We start from the raw sequence: 20,674 nt of genomic DNA on the forward strand, positions 1-20,674 counted from the left end.
TGTTAAAATATTAGGCAATAAAATCTTTCACTGTACAGTAGTTGTGGTTATACTTTCCCCCAGGTAGTGGATACTCTGTAATTTATTGTTTAAGTTTTCCCTTTGCACAGATTGGAATGGTTGTAGCAGTGTAGAAAGTCCTGCTTTTTCTCAAAATGTGTGTATTTGTTGGTGACCCAGCTCCTCTCTGATGAGCTCTGTGCTGAAAAGCCCTCCACAGTTGCTGAGTGGGCATCTGTGAGCACTGGTGCAGACTGGGTTGGATGCATTGTAACCAACTTGCTTTTCTGGCTGTTGAGAAGAGAAGGCTCTGGAGAGACCTCATATCTGCCTTCCAGTACCTGAAGGGGGCCTGTGGGAAAGCTGGGGAGAGACTCTTCACAAAGGCTTATAGAGAGACCACAAGGGGTAATGGATTAAAACTGGAAGAGGGGAGATTTAGATTACACATTAGGAGGAAATGCTTTACTGGGAGGGTGGTGTGACAGTGGGACAGGTTTCCCAGGGAATCTGTGGGTGCCCCATCCCTGGAATTTTTCAAGGCCAGATTGGATGGGGCTCTGAGCAGCCATGGCAGGGGGGTTGGATCTAAGTGATCTTTAATGTCCCTTTTAACCCAAATCATTCTATGATTCTGTGAAAAGGGTCTGCCTGTGCTTCGCGTGGTTTTGCAGTATAGAGATAGGCATCCCAGCTGGTCTGTACAGCAGAAGTGATTTCTGGGGAGCCCACTTGCACAACACAGACAGACCTTCTTCAGTGATGTACTTTTAATGCACATTGGCTAAACTGGCTGAGCCAACCCATATTAAGAGCAGACTTATTTGCCATGAGCCGCCAGCCTCTGTCAATATGATACAACCATTTGCAGTGATTGACATTGCAGATCTTCATGGCATTAGCTTGGCCTGGGTTAGTCTGAGGTTGTAAATGAGACATAGTTTGGAGGGGGATGTGAGATCCTTTTTTTAGACCAACTGAGAAGCTGGAAAAAGCAAGTGGCCTTGGAGGCGTGGACGGGCTGGCTGAGGTTTGCCTTTTAAGTTTAGCGAGCATGGGCAGCACCTTCATTGGAAAGGAGGGGGCTCAGCCTGGCAGCTGCCAGATGGGCAGTGCTGGTGCCCGGGGTCTCCTCTCGTGGATGTCCTTTGCAGCACTCCACTGATGCACAAGTATGACTTGCTTTTTCTCCTGGGTGGACTGTAGCCCTCAGGCACAGAGGGAAAAAGAATTCTTAAGAATACAGTTGTTCAGAAACTTCAGAGGAAAATTATAGGATCACCTCATTTGTTCATATTTTTTAAAATCTTCTGGTTTCAACCACTGTTGTGGATTTTGAGTGTGGGGGGGTTAATGTAGCTGCTGACATTAAAGGAGGCAGAGATGGGCACTTCCACCCTCCATAGGAGCATAGCAGTTGGGTTGAGGGCAGGGGTGCAAGCACACCAACCTCCCCAGGCTAAACACAGCCTTCCTGAATATGCTGCTAAGTCAGCTTTGCTTTATAGGTCCAGATCAAGATCAAGAGAGGTGTCCACGCCTCTGATCTGAAAATAATTCAGTGCCTGACTGGATTTATTTAGTACTTGAGACCCTTTTTCAGCCTGGGTGAGGGCTGAAGGCTCATGGAAGAAGGGAGAGGTGGCTGATCCCCTATGGTGCAGGTGACAACACCAGATTGTGTTAGAAAACACTGGTCTCAGCAACTTTCAGAGAAGTGAAACGGAGGAAAAAAAAGGTAAATCGTTCTTCAGGCAGCCCTTGCCTCAAATGTGTGGGCTTTAGTGTTGCAGCAGCAGAGATAAAGTATTAACTTCATCCCTGGTGCAATGCTACTGGAATAAAAGTTATGCCATGAAGAAACTCGCCTTGCATCAGTCTGCAATGGGCTCTGCACCACTGCCGACTGCACGCTGTATTTCATTAGATGCTAGAATATGAAGCTCTTAGAAAAAAAGTAAGGAAAACCAGTAAACAAACATAAGCTCCTATCAATAAGCATCTAATTTCTACCATTGTCTCATTCTGCCCTCGTGGCTCCCACTCCCACAGAGGAACTCGCGTTGTTTGCTCCTGTTATGTGAATTTTGTAATTCATTGCATACAAATGTTGATGCCAGATACCCTGAGGAAGAAGCCCGTGGTGTTGAATCAGTAGTGCAAGTATGTGTTTGGTGGATTCTTATCTGTCTAGAGTCTAAAATGCAATCATTCAGCAAACTATGTGTTATTAGAGATGATGCAGTATCAATCTGTGCATCAAGAAAGTCTGAAAACATAAGAAATTGATCCCTGGGGGAAGCCTGTGGAAGTGGGTTTCTGCACCCTGAATGTGAAGGGCAAGAACATGAATACTCTCATTCACATGGCACAAAATACCTTCAGGATCACAACCCCGTGTTGCTCTGGACCCCCAGCCCAGCTGGCTGCGTTGCTGTCTAAAAGCCCCCATCTCTATCCAGCCACAGGGGGGGTAGCCAGATCCCTGACTGCCCAAAGCCAGCTGGGTACCAGGGTGTAGGCAGGGGGATGGTGCTTGCCACAGGATTGTAAAGCAAATTCTTCCTGAGGATGCTGTTGCACTACTTTCCTTGGTGCCAGGTTTTTCCTTCCTTCCTTCTTTCCTTAGTTTTGGCCCCCAGTGTTGTCCTAGCATGTCATGCCCGCCCATGGTATCAGAGTCCTCGTGAAACCAGCATAGACACTTGGGGATGATTTGCTAGGGATGTGGCAGGTGGAGAACCTTGTGCTTCAGGTTTATTTGGCTAAGAAAGATTGGAGGTGTGCAGGAAAAGACAAACTTTTGGTCTTTTTTCTTTGGCTGGAAGGAATTATTTTATTTGAGATGATTTTTAACCTTCTTTTTTTTTTTAATTAAAGCTGCTGAGAAGTAATATTGCATCTTCCAGACAAACTGCTGAACTCAACTGCTTTTACCAAATGCATGCAAAATTTTCCCCTCAGGATCTGTAAGAGGCCCTGGAGTGCCTGCCTTGCAAAACCTGGGGTGGTGAACAGAGTCACTGGAGAGTGATCTCCACAGGATACCTTCAGCCAGCGTGCTTACATGTATTTATTAATCCCTATAAGTTTAACAGCTAAAATTCTCTTTTGGTATGTTACTGCATTCAGTGACTGGAAAGAAAAATAATGCAGAACCAAGATATTGAAAGAGATACTGCCCAGCTGGTAAACTCTGAAAAAGAATAATTAAAAAAAACAACCTCTCAGAGGCACAGACACCAGCAGGTTTTATCACCGGCATTCTCTTGCTGCTTAATACACGTGGTTATTTCTTTGTGATCATTTCAGATGCCTCAGGAACAGTACGGGCACCGGAGCGCCATGCAGACCTCGGAAGGACCCCAGGTATACAAAGTGGGGATTTATGGCTGGAGGAAGAGATGCCTCTATTTCTTTGTGCTGCTCCTAATGATTTTAATCCTGGTGAACCTTGCTATGACCATCTGGATTCTGAAGGTTATGAACTTCACAATCGTAAGTAGGGGTCACTGTGAAAGGTCTGGGGAAGAGGAGGGAGGGTGGTGGTCTCTGAGCGTGAATTCAGATACAGCTTCAATATCAAGATGTTTTAGTTGCCATGGATAGCTGCTATTACAGGGAGGAGCAAATTCAACCAGTGATCCTCTTTTTCTGCTGGAGATGTCTGCAGTATTGCCAAACTGAGGAATCAGTTCAGTGTTGCAAATCATGTTTGTACTACCTGCTGTCTGTATATATACTTGTAAGTAAATAATACATATACCACCCTCCTCCAGCTTTCATTTATAGAGTGTTTTAAAATTAATGAAAGAGGTTATTTTGAACTGGGGTGTAGGAATGAGTTTGAGCTTTTCTCCTAGACTTTTTCTGCTTTTCTCCATAGCTGGGAAGTTGAGAAACTTGATTTACCTTTTTCTTAGGGAAAATTTGTGGTGTTCCATAATGATTTGGTTCCATAATGATTTGGTTCCAGAAGCGTCATGAAGAAAAATAACGTTTCCAGAGTGGCTTTCTGGGTGTGGTATTTAGGGGGAGTCCTCATCGTGCCATGGTTGGTGCACATCAGTCCTGCCAGCAGCACTCCCTTGCTACACAGGCACACCTCTCTTCCAGGGCTAGGGAGCCTTTATGTATGGTAGGTTCTAGTTTTTCAGTAGATGATTTGGCCAAGCAGAGTGAGAATGAAATGACTGGTCTCCTATTCTTCAAAGCAGTTATCAGCACCTCGGTCAGATGGAGTTATTTTAGGATCATTTGATTCTTCAGGAGCAACTAAGTTTGAGGCTTAATCGTGGATTTACTTCGTTACACAGAGCTGTAAGGCTGAATTCCACTCGACCACTTTCAAGGACTCTTCCAGCCAGGCTCTGATGTAAGCAGTGTGTTTGAAGTCTCCAGGCATTTCTTTCTCTGCTTTGGTCTTGTGAAGCCCTGAACAGCTGTGTCCAACATTATGTCATTAATGGGCCATGAGAAGTTGAGTAAACAATCTCTGACTTACTATTTCCAGCAGACAAAATGCTGTGTCAGGGGAACACATGACATTCATTTTCTCTAACCAGGATGCTGTCAAGGTGTGCAGAAGATTACAGTGCATGTGTGCTTAGGGAGCAAGCAATTAGAAAGCAGTAATCCACAAAAAGCTCCTGTGAGTGGCTGAAGAGTGAGCAAAACCAGAGAAATTAAAGCTTAACCAGACCAGTTATTTAATCTTAGGAAATTGATGCCATTTTGATACTTATTTTCTGCTGAACTGTGGTCTTTAGATAAATGTAGTTGAAAAGCAGGTATTTCTGATATAATGGAAAACTTGATCATATGCTGATCATACAGGCAGTGAAATGGGTATCAGCCCAAGTACAAAATAATATGGTTTCAGATTCCTACTTTTCAGGAATGCAACTTTATTTGCTTAGACTAACATAACCTCTGTATGTCAGTGCTATGCTTTCTGTTATTTGGTGGTGATCTTGGGTCCTGCCTTATGAAACCAAGTGAACTTCTCTGCTCCTTTCACCCTCACAGCTCGTTCCCACTGCATTGTATTTTGCAGGCCATCTGCAGAAGAGTCATCTCCTAGGGATACTTACAGAAATCTTGACCTTCCAGCATCTCTCTCCACCCTATTAGGATATACATTGGTTTCTGGGTGGATGTGCTCATCCTCACACTCTTTTCTCATTTGGTTTCCTTAAATAGTCACTAACCCTCTGTGGCTCACTGGGGATTAGTCCATGGTAAAATATATCTGTGTATGGTTTTAGTTAATTCATATCTTCTAATGTTAGTAGTCGAGGAACAGCTTTTGGTTAGAAAAACAGGCTACCTAGCATGGAATTCTTCAGTGGGAGCTGCTTTATGGTTATAAGCATGGCCATACTAGTCAGGGTGTATGCCTCTGACATTGCCAATTGGAAATAAATAGAAGAACAGGGCATGTAAAATGTGATCCTTGCCCCAGTATGCACCCATTCATCACCTGATCTCCTGTCGCTCCTGCAGCCTCACCATCTGCTTTGGATCCTGCTCTGCAATCCCTCCTGCACCATTCCCTGAGGCTGCGAAAACCACTTTGCTAAGTGAATTTTTAGAGGCAGACTTTTATCTCTAAATAACAAATGTAAGAAAATTCTCAAATGAGGAGATGCAAATACGGAAAAATCTTTTAATTTGTTCTTGTTCTGATAAGAGGAGCCGAGAGTCCTTCTGGGGTGGAGAAATTATTTGAGTACTCAGTAAGCAATATCTGCTGCTTAGCAGGTCTGAGTTACCCCAGTTCTTACAGAGCAAATGAGGAGAGGAAACCTTGTAGTTCTGTTCCTGTGGAAAATGTAGTATTTCCAGTATCTTCCCACCTCTGAGCTTCCCTCCCAAAACATGAGTCTGTTAACTCCACAGGACAGTCCTGGCACTTAGCAGAATTTAATGAGTGCTTATTACAGCCAATAAGTTCTCACAGTATTTTAATGAGCAGAGCAAACCTGCTTAAGAAAACTCGGGGGTGTTTTAAATGCTAATAGTGGGGAGTGGAGAAGGGAGGAAGAGATGAAGCAAGGCAATCTCAGGAAAAATATAAAAACAACTTCCTTGTTTTGATTTAAATGCCTTCACTAGACACAGCCTGTATGAAAAACACGAGGTGACCTCAAATGTCACCTGTCTGTTCCACATCTGGTCCCCATAGCCAGGTCGATTTACTGAGTTCATTTTCATCAGGGCTGTATGGCTCTGGGACTGCAGGAAGCTCTGTGAAGGTTGCTAACTCTAAACCTTATTTTGCTTTTCTAGCCAAACCACAGAATGAATCTGAACCAAAGCCACCGATTTGGGTTGAAACCCAAATGCACCCTGAAGGTGGCCTAACCTAATTGAGATAGAAACCACCATCCAGCACTCCCAACTTTACTCCATTTAACTCAGATTTTGGATGAGCCTGGTAGAAGTGTGGGATTTGCACATATTTGGTCTGGGGAGGAAAAAAAAAATCTCATGCAGGTCCAGCACAGGCTTGGGCTGTATCCTGCTGTCTTGCCTGCCTGGTGGAGGGCTCAACCTCCAGCTGTGCAGATCTCTGCTGGGGCTGGCACAGCGCCCGCAAGGGTTTGTACTTGCCAATCTAATTACAGGGCTGGAACCAGAGCTCTTAACGACCTTCCTCTTTATGGCCTGCCTGCATTAGCATCCAGTGATGCAGCTCTTTAGCAGTAGATTTGCCCATGACTCTGTAAATAAGCACATGCATCTTTTATGTTGTATGTCTATGATGTGCTGAGGATCTCTATTTCAGCTATTACTAGTGAGCTTAAACCATTTTTTGAATGCTTCCTTTGCATTAGTTTCTGAGTATTACAACGAAAGATGTGCTTACATAAACACAGCAAACCAATATCCTTATTTAAACAGTACAAGGCTCAGAAGGCTCAGGTAATGGGCAATGACAGTGTATTGACCTCTTTCCACAAGGTTAACATACAATGCCTTATATTTTAAGCAGTGTTAGGAGTCTAAAGCATTATCCATTATTACCCTTTTATTGCCTCTTAGGCAGCAGGAAGACCTCTAAACAGGAGAGACAGAAACTGTGTCCTGTTGTGGCTGCAAACGTTCACCAACTGGTCTGCCTATTAAACCACTGAGGATCCTTTGTTTTTCCTTTGCCCTTCCTTTATGTTTCTATCCGTAGCAGTGTGTTTTGGATTGTATGCTTTTAGGGACAGAGGCTGTTTGCATGGCATCCTGTAGTCCTATATATTGGCACGTACTACCAGACTGTGAGAAATAACAATACTTTTCCCCTAGTCAGTCAGCTTGCAAGGCTTAAAATTCCCAGAGGACTGTCTTCTAAGAATCATTAAAAATGAAGGCTTCAAAATAGTCTTTGTAAAGAAAATATTCTGCATCTTTGATCTTTAGGAGGCCCTTCCTGAAGCAAAGTTAAGGTCTTCCTCCAAGCCAGGAGAGTATGTCCTGCTTCCAGCTCTCTGCAAATCCATCTGGGCTGCTGGTGCCTTCTATGTGTTCACGTGTGAGGAAATACAGTGTAGAAATAGGCAGGCACTGACCTGCCTCATTCTGGCTTCCTTAGGATGCAGAACAGAGGGATCTTCTCCTGGCCTGATCAGGTTGAGGTTGGGGTGCTCCCTAACCACAGCACATGCAAACTCTGTTCTCTTTCCAGAACTACTCTTGGGTTTTTGAAGGTTTGGGTCCTTCAGCGTGGGATTCAACCATATTTTATTATTTCAATTGAACAGAAACAAGTGCCTGTGATTATTCAGATTTCTGGGTGTTTTTTTTTACTGCAGGCTGTGTTCGTAGCTGAAGGGTATATTTTAACATCATTGAAATGTTAGCAATTTAGAGAGACAAAATGCTGCTTTAGGTGGCACAAATGCTAAACATCATTATTATCTTGCTTTCTTTATTAAAGGTTGATAAGAAAAAATATCTTTTAAACTTTTGGTTCTGAACAGTTATTTCAAATACAATTACTCCCTCTTGTGTGTAAACTACCTGCCACATTTTAATTATAGGAAAACAGAAGGGTAATAACACAGCAGTAAAGATGGATTAGTTAGAAAAGCTCATTGCCTTAACAGGCAGGATTCTTGTATTAATGATTTAAAGGAATAGACTTTGGGGTTTTTTTGTGTTGTTTGTTTTTTTTTAATTTTGTTATTAAAGATTGCCTCAGAAGAAAATGACTGCAGTTTATATTCCTTTTTTATTAGTTCTCTGGGGTCTCTTTAGGTGCAATGGTAATGCCAACATGGGAAAGAAACTTCATTTGCTTTTCAGCTTCTACTTTGTGGAAGTTAAAATCTTTCAGAGTTAGGTTTAATATTACTATATCATCACTGAGGAAAGAGTGAAGTTTTTTCTCTCTCTCTCTCCTTCACACATGCAGACAAATTTGTGCACTTTTCCATTCTAATTCGTGTTGCTCCACTTATAAAACAGGTAATTGTTTTGAGACTGCATGACCCAAGAGCTTTGTGTATTTCCTTCTTTCTTCATTCACATGGACTGTGTCTTCTGATATAAAGATGTTAATCTTGTAGAGGTGTGACAATACCAGCAATACTGTGAGTGACCTTACTATTAATGAAGAAGCTTCTATGGGTGAAATCCTTACCCTGGAATTTAGTAAAAATCTTGGCATTGACATCAGTATTGCTTTTTGTTTGCAGTTCTTTACAGTAAATTTCAATTTCCTTCTTCCTGGATTGAGGGGAAAAAAAAAACCACAAAACTTTATGCTTTTCTTTTACTCTTTTTAGAGATCTGAATTTCATTCCTGGAGAGTTTCTGTATCTATATGAAAAGCAGTTGGGAACATTATCTTTTTTACAGATACATAATAGTACTTTTTTGCCTTCACTCCTTTGGAGCCCAGAATAATACAGTAATTTTTAATAAGATACAGTATGATGTTATTACAAGTTTTACCCCTTCATTGTTGCATCCTCCAGAGTGTCAAGCATTTGGTATATGCATCAATTTCTTCTAGTGCTACACCTTTGAAAACTCAGTCTCTGATAATATTTCATTTTTTATTATTCTAATACCACAATTTCTCAGCCTGCATAAGCACATAAGGATTTGTCTTCCTTGTGACCAAAAAGTGATGAAAGGACCCTGTGCTTTTACTTCCCTGCCTCTACTCTCTGCTGAACCACTGAGTTTTTCAGAGGCCTGCCATGGCATTGGGTATGTCAGGGGAGCAAAGGAAGTTGTGAAATAGTAAGTCTTCCAGTAGCACCCCTAAACCAAGCTCGATATGCTTCACTGCGGTCATTTAGGTTTTTCTTTGACTATTGCACAAGGTAACCTGTGGCATGCAGAGTGTTAGAACAGCAAAGGGGCCTTTTCCCTCAAGTACTTTTGGTTGGGTTTCATGAAGAGCAGAGTCTCGCGTGACTGTGCTTCCATCTCAATGGAAAGGCTTCCAGCTCTCACTTCTCAGTTGTTTCTAGGCCACTGATCGTACTCAAGCCATATATCTCAGACATATTTAGTTTCTCTGTTTTTCAGAGGCAGAGAAAATGATCTTATTTATTAGTATCCCCTACTGTGGAAGAAGCTGCTGCATAAGCTCTGTAGTTATTACTCACCAGGAGTAAGAGATATTATAAATGTCCTCCTACCAGAAAAAGCTTTTATTGTTGCTGTTTTCCTACTGAACACCTAAGAATTTAGCCCTTAAATCTAGATACCCAGCATCTCTTGGTTAGTTCTACTACTGATTTGCAGGAAGCTGTTGGAAACTCAGCAACACCCCTCTCCTCATGCTTGCAGGTCCATGCATGCACACAGGCAAAATATTTTCTGGCACATTTGCTGTATGGGCCACACTGTCGAGCCTCAGTAGCCAATCTCCTACATATATATCCACAGCAGGAAAACATACTGCTGCATTAAAAATACATTATGGCTTTGCCTGGCTCCTCCAAGAAGAGAGAGACCAAAATAGATGGAGAAGGGAGAAAAGTAGCAGAGATTTGGCTGGTTTGTGGATGTAAAGTTGAGCATTTGGTTTCTGGCATAATGCTTCCTTTCCAGGCATTTCTGCCCGTTAACAGAGAGGGTCCCATATGCTGGTGCCCCACATCCCTGCTGTTCTGTGGGGAGCAGGGTGAGAAGCTTTATCAGGCCAGGAGCAGCTGCTTCACAGCGCAATGGGAGCAGGACCCGGCAAAGAGTGAGGAGGGCATGGATGGGTGGGCTGTGCATGGGGGTGAGTCATAAACTCTTGATCCCAGATCCCAGCTTCTGCCCCCTCCCTCCAGAGGAGATTGTTCTCAGCTTCTCTTTCATCTGAAGAAATAAGATATTTCATATTAGCATTCATCTCGGTGCCAACAAAAGAGCTTCAGACTAGCAGTTCTGAAGCAGGGAGAGATTTGTCTCTTAGAGAACAAGTAAAAGGTATTATTATAAATGTGCGAAAGAACAAAACCAAGCTTGCTGCTAAAATGCCAATAATCAATTAGTCCTTTGAATAACTTGCAAGCTGATCCCTCCCCATATTCTCAGAGTACACTAGGAGAAATGATTTAATTTGGGAATCCACACAGAAATGACATGGCAACCTGAGCTATAGAGTAAGTTTTCCACTGCTGCTTCTCTGTTTCTTGGGCTTTTTCTTTTTCCTTCTGAGCTTCCTGACATCCCTCCTGAACTCTCTGCATGGCAGAGAACAGTGACCTTCTCAGCTCTGAAAAGTTAGCAGCCATTGCTGTAGCAGTAATATAATTCTTCTGAAGGACCTCTTCTGTGAAGCTGCCTTAAGGCTGAGGTGCTGCATGGAGTAGTCTCCATGCTTCCTTCAACTTGTCCTGGAACTGCAAAACCATAAGCTTTTCAGAAAGCTGCTTCTTAAAACATTTCTTGGCATTTAGTCCCAAGTCCCTGCTTGTTTACATCTTGAGTTGTGTTGTAATCCATGGTAAGGGAACAGAGGCAGCTCTTTCTGTTGCTGTAAATGACTATGCAAAGTATGGAGCAGCAGAACCCTCCACCTTCTGTGGGTGAAGCCTCAGCTCGTGGGCTGACTGCTGCCCCTTAGCTATGATAAGCTTGTGTTTGACTAAACAAAGGGTGTTATTCTCTCAGCAATTTTATGCATTTAATTTCTTCTGTAATTGTCCAAACCTGCTTTACAGACGGTTTTGAGGACAGAACTACAGACCTGTGGTTGTGCGGATTCTGCCTTTCCCCTCCTCTCCCGCAGAGCTGTATTATCTCTTCTCCACTTACACGCTACCATACCTGATTTGATAGATGTATTTTAAATACTTTCTGCCGTTTCATGTGCATGTTCTTCCAGAGCTCTGCCATGGAGATGAGCTTGAATATACCATTTGAATTCATCATAGCTTGCATTTTAGTTATGGTCATTTCCACTTCAATTACATCTTCCCCATTACCCATCCTGCCTTCGCTGCCATGGTCAACAGTAAGATGGACTGAGGTAATTATTTGTATTGAGGCCCAAGTTTCTATGGGACTACACTGCAGTGCACTCGCATGAAGGACAACCTCTTAACCCTGAAATGATGTGGTTGCAGGCAGATTTATAGAAGAAGAATAGATTTACACAGGTAATTCAGCCTTGACCTCTTGAATTCTCATTAGTTTGTGTCCGCCCAGCACTACTGCCCACCTCTTTCCTTTTTAAATGAGTCCAGTAACTAATAGTGAAATTACAGTAATCTGCTATATGAAATTTGTGATTATTTGCATTTAATTAAAGGTTTCTCTTGAGAAAGTGAAGGGCAGCTTAACCTCAGAGAAGCCTCTGCATCTCCAGTAATTGTTTCTAATTGAAGTCTTTAAAGTTTCCACCCCACCACAGGAAAAGGAAAATAAACCCTCAAATCTGAAAAGTTTGCTCCCACGCATAGGATCCCTGAAAATTATTTTATCCTTACACATTTAAGGTGAACAAGGGTCCTTGTAAATCAATCTTCAGTGTTGGTTAGCCAGCTAAAATTAAAGTTTAATTACTCAAAAGCCTGGTTTGTGGTGCATTTATGAGAAGTCTAAGAGCGAAGTCCAGCCTGCCAAATTTGCTGTGCCGTGGCTGTAGGGGGTGCAGATGCACGTGTCTTGCCTAAGTCTTCCTGAAGGTTTCATTTCCATCACAGGCTTCTAGTTCTGTATGGTTCTTGTTGACTTCCAATGGTATTTTGGTTATTCTAAAAGAAAATTACAAGCTTTTCAAATTGATGTGTCCTAGGAAGCTCGGGAGAGGGCTCTGCTGGCCTGACGTGAGTGGAGCTGCACACAGGCACTACCTCTGTGGTTGGGAATATCTCAAATATCTCCATGATCCTCCCCCTTTCAGGGCTCCAAGTCCACCAGGACTGTCTTTGTTGCCACTGGAAGTGAATCTTTCTCATGACAAACCATTTATAGTTTGGCAGTTGTTGACATGGGAATATGGCTTGGGCAACTTTTTCTAGGATGCTTGCCAGCACCTTGCCCCAGTAATCCTGGTAGGTGGAGTGTGCCCCTAAGGCAGGCACAGCATTTTATAGCCCATCATCTGTGGCACAGCTGTTGGGAACCTGTTGTGCTCCTCTCACTGAGGTGCTGCTCTGGCTGGTGCAGAGAGATGAGCTGTGGCTGGAAGGGTCTGATGAGGTCTGTGGGTGCCATGTCTGGGGAGGAACACAGCACCGCACGTTCAAGCCACCACCTCAGACTCCAGCGTGTGGCGCTTCAATTACACATTCTGCTTAATTACAACTGTTAGGGTTTTTGAGCCACTTCTGGCAGCACAGTCCCTGGGATTGCACCCTTTGGCTGAATTAAAATCGCTCCTGGTATTACAGATCTGAAAACAGGCATGACAAAAATAAGTGTCTATGTTGTAGCAGCAGATGTGGCCATTTTCTACTGTTTATTCTCTCTTCTGAAGATACTGATATTGAAAAACATGAGAAGCTTCTGCTTTCCTGTTCATGCATTGTGCATTAACGCCTTATATCGCACAAGTCAGCAGAATGATGAGTCTGATTTCTGCTTTTTGTCATCTTGAAGGTTCTCTTTAATACCTGCTGAAACACATAAAATGTCTAGATGGACTGAAGTCTTTCAGAGTGACCTCTTAGAGGGCTACAGGTAAGTCAGAAATGGAAATGTCAGTGTTTGTCAGCAGTCAATTTGTCATACTTTTTGAGGTTGCAGCTACAGTTAAATACATGGAAACATGTGTGACCTACCTCTGTTATTTCTTAGCAAGCAAACATGGTTGGCAAAGTGCACCTCTTAATTTTATGGAAAGAAAAAATTACCTGTAGTTATGTATGCAGAGCCCTGAAACACATGCACTTTGTGTAGGTGCAAGTCATACAGACGTGTGTAGGTGCTGATTTTGAATCAGATTATTTAGTAGGGTGGTATTGTTTCTGACAACAAATATTTAATCTTTCAAAACAAGATATTAAGAAGTCTTGTTCTGGGAAACTAGGAAATCAAATGCCTTTTACAGTCTTTACTTCTCCTGCATGCTAGAGTGGGAATTCCTGCTAATTATGTATTTGTGTACACAAACTGCTTCTGAATCAAGCATTTCTTTACAGAGGAAGGTCATCAACACAGACTGATAGAAGCTTTGCAGGAAAATCTTGGATCTTGTGAATGGGAGGAACTTTAGCCTGAGCACGTGATAACTGGGTTATAGGAAGACTGGGTGGATCCCAGCAATTCTGCTGTGGTTTTACAGAAAAATACATTGTCTAGAAGGGAGAATGATTCAGTTCACCAGCAGGTATAGATTATAAGGCAAATTTCATCTTTATTTGAAGTTACATGTCAAGACCTATTGACTAAAGACAATAGCCTTTGTCAGGGTTATACAGGATTTGGTCTTGTGCACTCCCCAAGACAACGCTGTGTGTTAGGAGACAGAGGTGTTTGGTTCCTTTCTGCAGTGGAGCTACTTTTATTGCCATTACACCTTTCTTCTAACAGGAAGTTTTCCTGCCTTGTTGTTCCTTTTCCTTTGAGCTGAAAATGAGCTTTCATACATTCAGGGCTAAAATGACAATTCTCTGTATGGGGAGACTGAGGTCAGTAAAGACCCCAGTGTCACCATTGTCATGTGATGTCAGGAGCCCTGTTAGGCAGCAGGAGCTGGGGCATCCTGTGCTCTTTTGCCCGTGGGAGCAGCACCATGGCTGTTTCCCATCCGCCCAGGTACCAATAGGGACAATTCACTGTAATTCCTAAGAAATTTGCACTCACCAAAATGGAAGGCATTAAAATACTCCTGTACTGGAGTGGTCTGCATGAGGGGGAGATATCTGTTCCTCAGGTGGGGTCAGAGCCTGGAGCTCGGCAGGTAGTTCATTCCCTTTTCTCTGTGGAGTATGTTAAATAACATGGAGTAGCCAGTTGTTTGATGGGTGACTTGTTTCTCCTCTTAGTGGGATGTAAATCCATGGCACAGCTTCAGGTCACACAGGTGTAAATGTGAGTAGAACAGGCTGGCAACCCACAGCTCCAGAGGACAGGCTGCAAAGGATTTAAACTCTGAAATATAAACAATAACTAGGTAATTGGAAAGAAGTTTGTCCTGGTTTGGTGGCTTTTTGGTGTTTGGGTTTGCTGGTTTGTTTTTTTTCCCCATAGGAAACAAAAGAGACTGTTGCATTGGGTTGGTAATAATCTATAGGGTGACATGTTAGATGGATTTCACTTACCTGTTAAGTTAGTCAGTTTGAAACAAGTTGTGAGAATTTATGCAGCACAAAACAAGCTCAAGAGAACTCTGTGTATAGAAATAGCTGGAAACAACTGCAGATCCATGCTCTGAAGTCTTACGGAGCAGGTTCCCAGCTTTGGAGACATGGCACAGGAACCTGGATATGGTGGACAATTATACATGAACTCCAGTAGATAAGGGTAACCTATTGTTCTTATTTATTTATTTTTCCTCATTTCATGTGCTCCTATCCTTAAAATCAATGCATCCAATAAGAAATGTGAAGTTAAATGGCTAAATTCACTGCTAAGTCACAATGATCAGTGATGTTGGGTGAGATGGCTGGAATGCTGGCTGAAAACAAGTGAAGAGAGATGATGAGATTCATGCTGGGGAAATGACCACCATTCATCCAAAATGTTTTCAGTAACAGCACCAGGAAGGGAATACACTGGTGCAATCTGTAGCTCTCGTTTTTGTTTTACAGGTCTCTAATGAGCCATGTGTGCAATGCATTTCACCCTGGGAAATCCCACTGAAATCTGGCACTTGGATTTCATTGCTTGTGCTGCTATATTTAGAGCAGAAAGCAGATCTCCCAGCGTGACTCCTTCTGGCTTACAGAAGCCCTGTGAATTGTCTTAGTAATATACACTAATCGGTTACCAAAGCTGCCAGCCCCATGTGAAAATCCTTTAAAATGATAACAAGTGGAAGCAAAGCAGTTGCCTGTGCTCCCAGGCTGCAGTCACATGGCAGCAACCTGGCCTTGTGTCTGTGCAGTGGGGTTGAGTGAGGGATGACCTTGATGGATGTGGTGTGCTCTTCATTATCATGGCCTGTTGCTTGATCACCATTTTTCTGCACCTCCTTTTTTGTCCTATGTATAAGGAGTTTGATCAGAGGTGTCTCCATTGAGTTTTAATGAGTAAATGAAGAGTTTTTTAAAATTTGCTGTTGATGGTAGTGTCAGAGAGTGCACTTTACTTTCCTTACTGTCCATCCACATTTGCTAGCAAAAGGTACAGGCAACCTAATGTATTTATTTTTAATAAGTTCCAGTCTTTCTTGACCTTAGTTCTGTTAAAGATCATTCACAGCCCTGCCAAGTCAGGCATTCAACATCATCTTGTTATAATCAAAGGAATGTACCTTCCTACTTCAATATGATATTTTTCCTGTGCTGTCACCTGCCAGCCCAGATGCACCCAGATTTCTGCACAGTGCTAGGATAGTCCATGCCTAAAGAAATATTGTGACATGGATTTTTAAATTATGGAGAGGGGAGAAAGGTAATACACATAGCTCTTTGCAATGTAATGTGAGAATATGGTGTTTAGGTATTTCATTCCCTTTCTGTGCTTCTCTGTATAGGAAAAATATCTTTAAAACTTAGGAGCAATGAAATCATTATGGCTTGGTAGAAATGACATTCAAAATCTACTAAATTAAGCAGAGAACATGTCCATCCTAGCAGCTTTTTGTTATCTTTCACAGTTCTTTGATAGGGATGTAATTTTCTGTAATCACTCAGGAAGATGGCTGGATATTTTTTCTATTACATTCTGAAGGACTCAAACCTTTTCTGGCTTACCTTTGCTATTTTTCATGTTTATATACAACAGTATAATGCATCAGCATTTTTATATGTTTCCCATATAAAAATGAGCCATGCTTACAAAGGCTGTCAGACTTTCACAGAATAACTGGCACATCACTGAAAGTTGACACCAGCCTAAAAATCACACATAGATGCTGAAATGTCTTATTTTATGGCCCTCTTGCTATTTAATAGCTAAGCTGTGCCCTTTTTTTAATTTACTGTCACTATCCAAAATTGTATTAGTTTTAGGGGATGCTTCTGCAGAGATCTGGCTAAGGAACTGGCCAAGCAGCAACTATTAACTGTTGAGTTAGAAATGGTAAGGAGACCAGTCTACAGTGCTTTAACCTTCTTTCAGCAGGTGTCTTCGACCAGGGATTGCAATATAGAATGATTACTTTCTGCTTTCTCCTCTGTATTTAGCCTTGAGAGGTTTCTGATAGGTTTTGGCTATTAAAGACAGCAGTAAATGCCTAGCTGGAATCTATCTGGGATTCACAACCTTAAGCTATTAGGAAATAAGAAAAGCTGAATGAATTTCCCCCCCTCTCCTTTTTTTTTTTTTTTTTAAGAGAACAGCTAGAAAAGCCACTGCCTACCTTTCAGGTGAATTCCACTCAGGATGATAAATTATGTCTGAACTGAACCAAAATGTTCCTAATGGCCCTAGTCAAAAGGCCTATTACAGGATGTCTAACTCACTTAAATTCCTTTCTGCTTTGAATCATTAATGATTAAGTATTTTAGGGCTAAAGTGTTATGTATTTAAAGGGCACTTTGCTTTAAGGTTAGCCAAACTTAAAAATGAGCACCTGAACTGAGGTGTACAGGATCACTCAGGTGATCTTCTGATGATGGTGGAATCAGGATACTGTCTCTATGGATGGGTAATTTTGTGGGGATAATTGCAGGACACCAGGAAGGTTTATGGGAAGGTAAGTGGAGGAACAGTTTTGGAGGAGAGAGAAACAGCAGCTTTGACTCATCTTTGTGGTTTGTAAATCAGACTTCTGATACTGCAGTGAGAAGTTTATTTGTCTTGCATTCTAACATTTGGAGACCTAAGCCATATGGTGACATAAAGGACATTTTCCCAGAGGAACGGCTGTTAAGTTATAAGTCACTGGTCCTGTAGTGACTTATGTTTTTCAGCATGATTTGCAGTAATGAAGGTGCTAAATCTGTCTAGCAACCAGATTTGGACTCCTGTCCAGTTCTGTGCTGCTGCCTGCCTGGCTGCTGAGCACAGAGCGATGCCACACACTCATCTGTAGCAGTGAGTTCAGCATCACCAGCTACAGGAACTTCTGAATTTCTTAGATTTTTAGTCATAGAATAATTTACTTTGGAAAAGACCTTTAAGATCATCAAGTCCAGCTGGAAACCTAATTTCTCCTGATAGCAAATCACAGAAAAATGCAAGTCACTACACGTAGTATTGGCACTTCCAGAACCTGTGTACTCATTGCAGTTGTGCTCATGTGGATATTAATGTCTGCAGGTGCAGTTTTGTTTTCCTTAGGTTCATGGAAGAGTTAATTGGACTTGAGGTTTGCCTTCTAATCCTTTCTCATGAGTCTCACCAGTATGCTGGTTCAGCAATTACACACACAGTCTTCTGCTCAAGCAAAATCAGGTGTGACCTTAAGTTCCAATCTCTGTGATCAGACTCAGACACATCTTCCTCCAGTCAGGGCATTGATTCAGGGCCAGCAAGTAGCACACACATGAGCAGACATGTCAGGATTTTCCCTATAATAAAATTTATGTGCATGCCTGATTTATTCACATAGAAGTGGGTAAGCTTGCAGAGAAAGGTGAAAGACCATGTTTTTCAAAATACCTAAGTTGCTCCTTGTGGCCTACAGTAAGGCTGCAGGCATCTAAGATCGTCACACTGCCATCTTCCATCTTTTTTATTGCAGTATAAAGGATGTATTCTTTATAAATTTGGAAATACCCATTTTCTTTTGGGTTTTTTCCTCTTGATGATGCAGCTCCCCACTGGGGATGTTAAGCAAATATTGTTCCCAGCTTGTTTGGGATACTGGTAATATGAATTTCTGGCCCAATGCACTGCAAAGTTCTGGCTCTTTCAGAATATTTCAGTTCCCCACTGTGTCACTTCCTCTTTGGTATCGAATAAGTCAGCAGGTCTTTAATTGCTGTTCCTCTTAGCTGGGAGTGCTCTCATTCAGTATGTTAAATATTTAATTGCCCCAGCTTTCCAGATAGAGCAGGGCACACATTGGGATGTAGGAATTCCTGATAAAAAAACCTGCTGCCCTTTAGACAGGAAGAGCTCAGCCTGAGGCTGTGTCTGGGACCTGTCACCTGGAGCCTGGAGGGTGCTGTGGGAGCTAGGCAGGCCAGCTGGCTTAGGCTGCTGGAAGGAATTTTGGATAGTAGCTGCCATGCTTAGGGAGACTTGCTGTGGGAGAGTCTGCAAGTCATCTCTGAGGTCCCTGCATGGCCAGGAGGTGAGCGTGGCAGTGTGTTCTGCTCTCAGCTGCTCCCAGAGTAACTTTCTGCTCATTTTAAAATGAAGCAATGTAGACATACCCACTGGGATGCTCCTGTGCTTGGTGGATTGTGGAGTGGGCCTTCAGGGATTCAGTAAGATGGGTTATTATAGCCAATAAAATTATCTTCTTGTAACTTTCCTGACTATTATGCATGCATAAAGCTCAGTGAGCTGGAATAAGGGCACTTTTTGTAGCTCTTTCCAAGTATTCTAAATGCATGCATTGTGTAGGGACAATCTTTTGTGTCTGGTATAAGACAGCCTGGCTTCCAGATGAGGCTGTTATTGGCACTGCCACGGGGCAGAGTTGGATCTTCAGCTTTACGAGCAGCTTCCTGAAAGGAGAAGTTCAGTTCAGCATTCACAGACATGTAATACTTGCCTGTAGAAAGCTGGGACTTGCTGGTGATAATTGTTTCCACACTTTGGGGAGGTATGTCTCCATCTGGTGCTTTGTAGGAACGTGCAGACTCCTGCATCTCAGCAAAGCAGGAACATCCCAAGGATGGTCAGCAATGTAGGTTTGAGGCAATAGCTGAAATACAGTCTGTGGGGAGACTATCCCCAGTGTACCCCTCTGCCTCTGGGCTTTGTATTCCTCTGAAGTCTCACTGCTTCTGCATTTCTAGTGGTGCATGGAGTTGTGCTAAGAGTGGCAAGTGCACACATGTTGAGTCACTTTGCTTGTGAGTGGCACTGAGAAGAAAAGCTTGGAACAGAATAGTGGGGAAAGGAAGAGCCCTACGGTCTTATTTTGTTAATCTTATTAGCCCAGTCCTAATGTAGGAGAAGCTGCTGCAATGCACACACTCAAGCAGTGGCATGAAAAAAATCACAGAATTTTCCCTCCCACTGAGTCAGAGAAGCAATCTTACTCCCACTGAATGGATGAAATAAATGTAGCTGCTGTTAGAGCAGAGCAGTGAGTACCAGAATTATCATTTTGTGGAACAGATCTCTTAAACGGACCTTTAGATTACAAAAAATAGGTGAAGAATAAAATTCTGTCCTGAAGCAAACTTGGCAGTAATGCAGCAGTGAGATGGAGAAACCCTATGAATAGATAAGTGGCATTTTCCCACATTATTCAAAGTGCCCACTTGCTGAACAAGTGGAGCAGAAAGTTCTCAGTGAATGAGGAATGGGAAGAGAAGAGTCCATCTGCATGGAGCCTTGACTTCTGCCAGGCCATTAATATCAGGGATGTTTATGACCTTCCAGTCAAGCAAGGGAGAATAACTCATCAGCAGTCAGGTTCAATCCAGCTAATATTTCCAAGATTAAATGCATACTTGCAGACCGGATCCAACTGTCAGTTTCACAGTGAACCCTTTCTGTCATTATCATTTTCAGTGTTCAGGCCACTGTAGGTTTTGAGCTCCCTTCCTAAAGTCATGGTGCTGTATGCAAAGGGATAGCTGGCAAGGAGTCTGGAAGAGCTTGAAAGTCTTCCTTTACTCTGAACAATGCAGGCAATTCCTGCTACAGTGTCCTCTGAAAGCCATCCTTTATTTCAGTATCAGGATTCAGCAGATGCCCTTGGTGTGAGACAGTCGCCCTTGTGTCCCTTCAGTCACAGACAGTTCTCCAGGAGCTCAAACCAGTGGTCCTGCCTGGACTATGTTACATGACTGGTGGGGCAGCAGATTAATAAAGAAGATCCTACATGGCCTTCAGGGACCAAATAGGCCATTGTTGCCCATGGTACTTCAAGGCTTTATTTTTTTTAAGTATGCCACTTACAGATTTGGCCAGTGTCTTCATTAATGGACAGTTGATGGTCCAGTCCTGTCCAAGGTAATTGAGCACACAGGGAAAGCTTAGTGACTGC

General features: G+C 42.6%; 1 protein-coding gene across 4 annotated transcripts in view; it reads left to right on the forward strand.

Moving 5' to 3' along the window:
• SGCD (sarcoglycan delta) overlaps window positions 1-20,674 on the forward strand; it is a 321,460-nt gene that overhangs the window by 195,392 nt on the left and 105,394 nt on the right. For all 4 annotated transcript variants that reach the window (XM_051631256.1, XM_051631255.1, XM_051631254.1 and 1 more), the window contains exon 3: window positions 3,313-3,498. In XM_051631256.1, coding sequence (XP_051487216.1) covers window positions 3,313-3,498 — 186 coding nt within the window. The remainder of the gene's footprint in view (window positions 1-3,312; window positions 3,499-20,674) is intronic.

This window comes from Apus apus, chromosome 13 (genome assembly GCF_020740795.1).
Source record: "Apus apus isolate bApuApu2 chromosome 13, bApuApu2.pri.cur, whole genome shotgun sequence".
NCBI lineage: Eukaryota > Metazoa > Chordata > Aves > Apodiformes > Apodidae > Apus > Apus apus.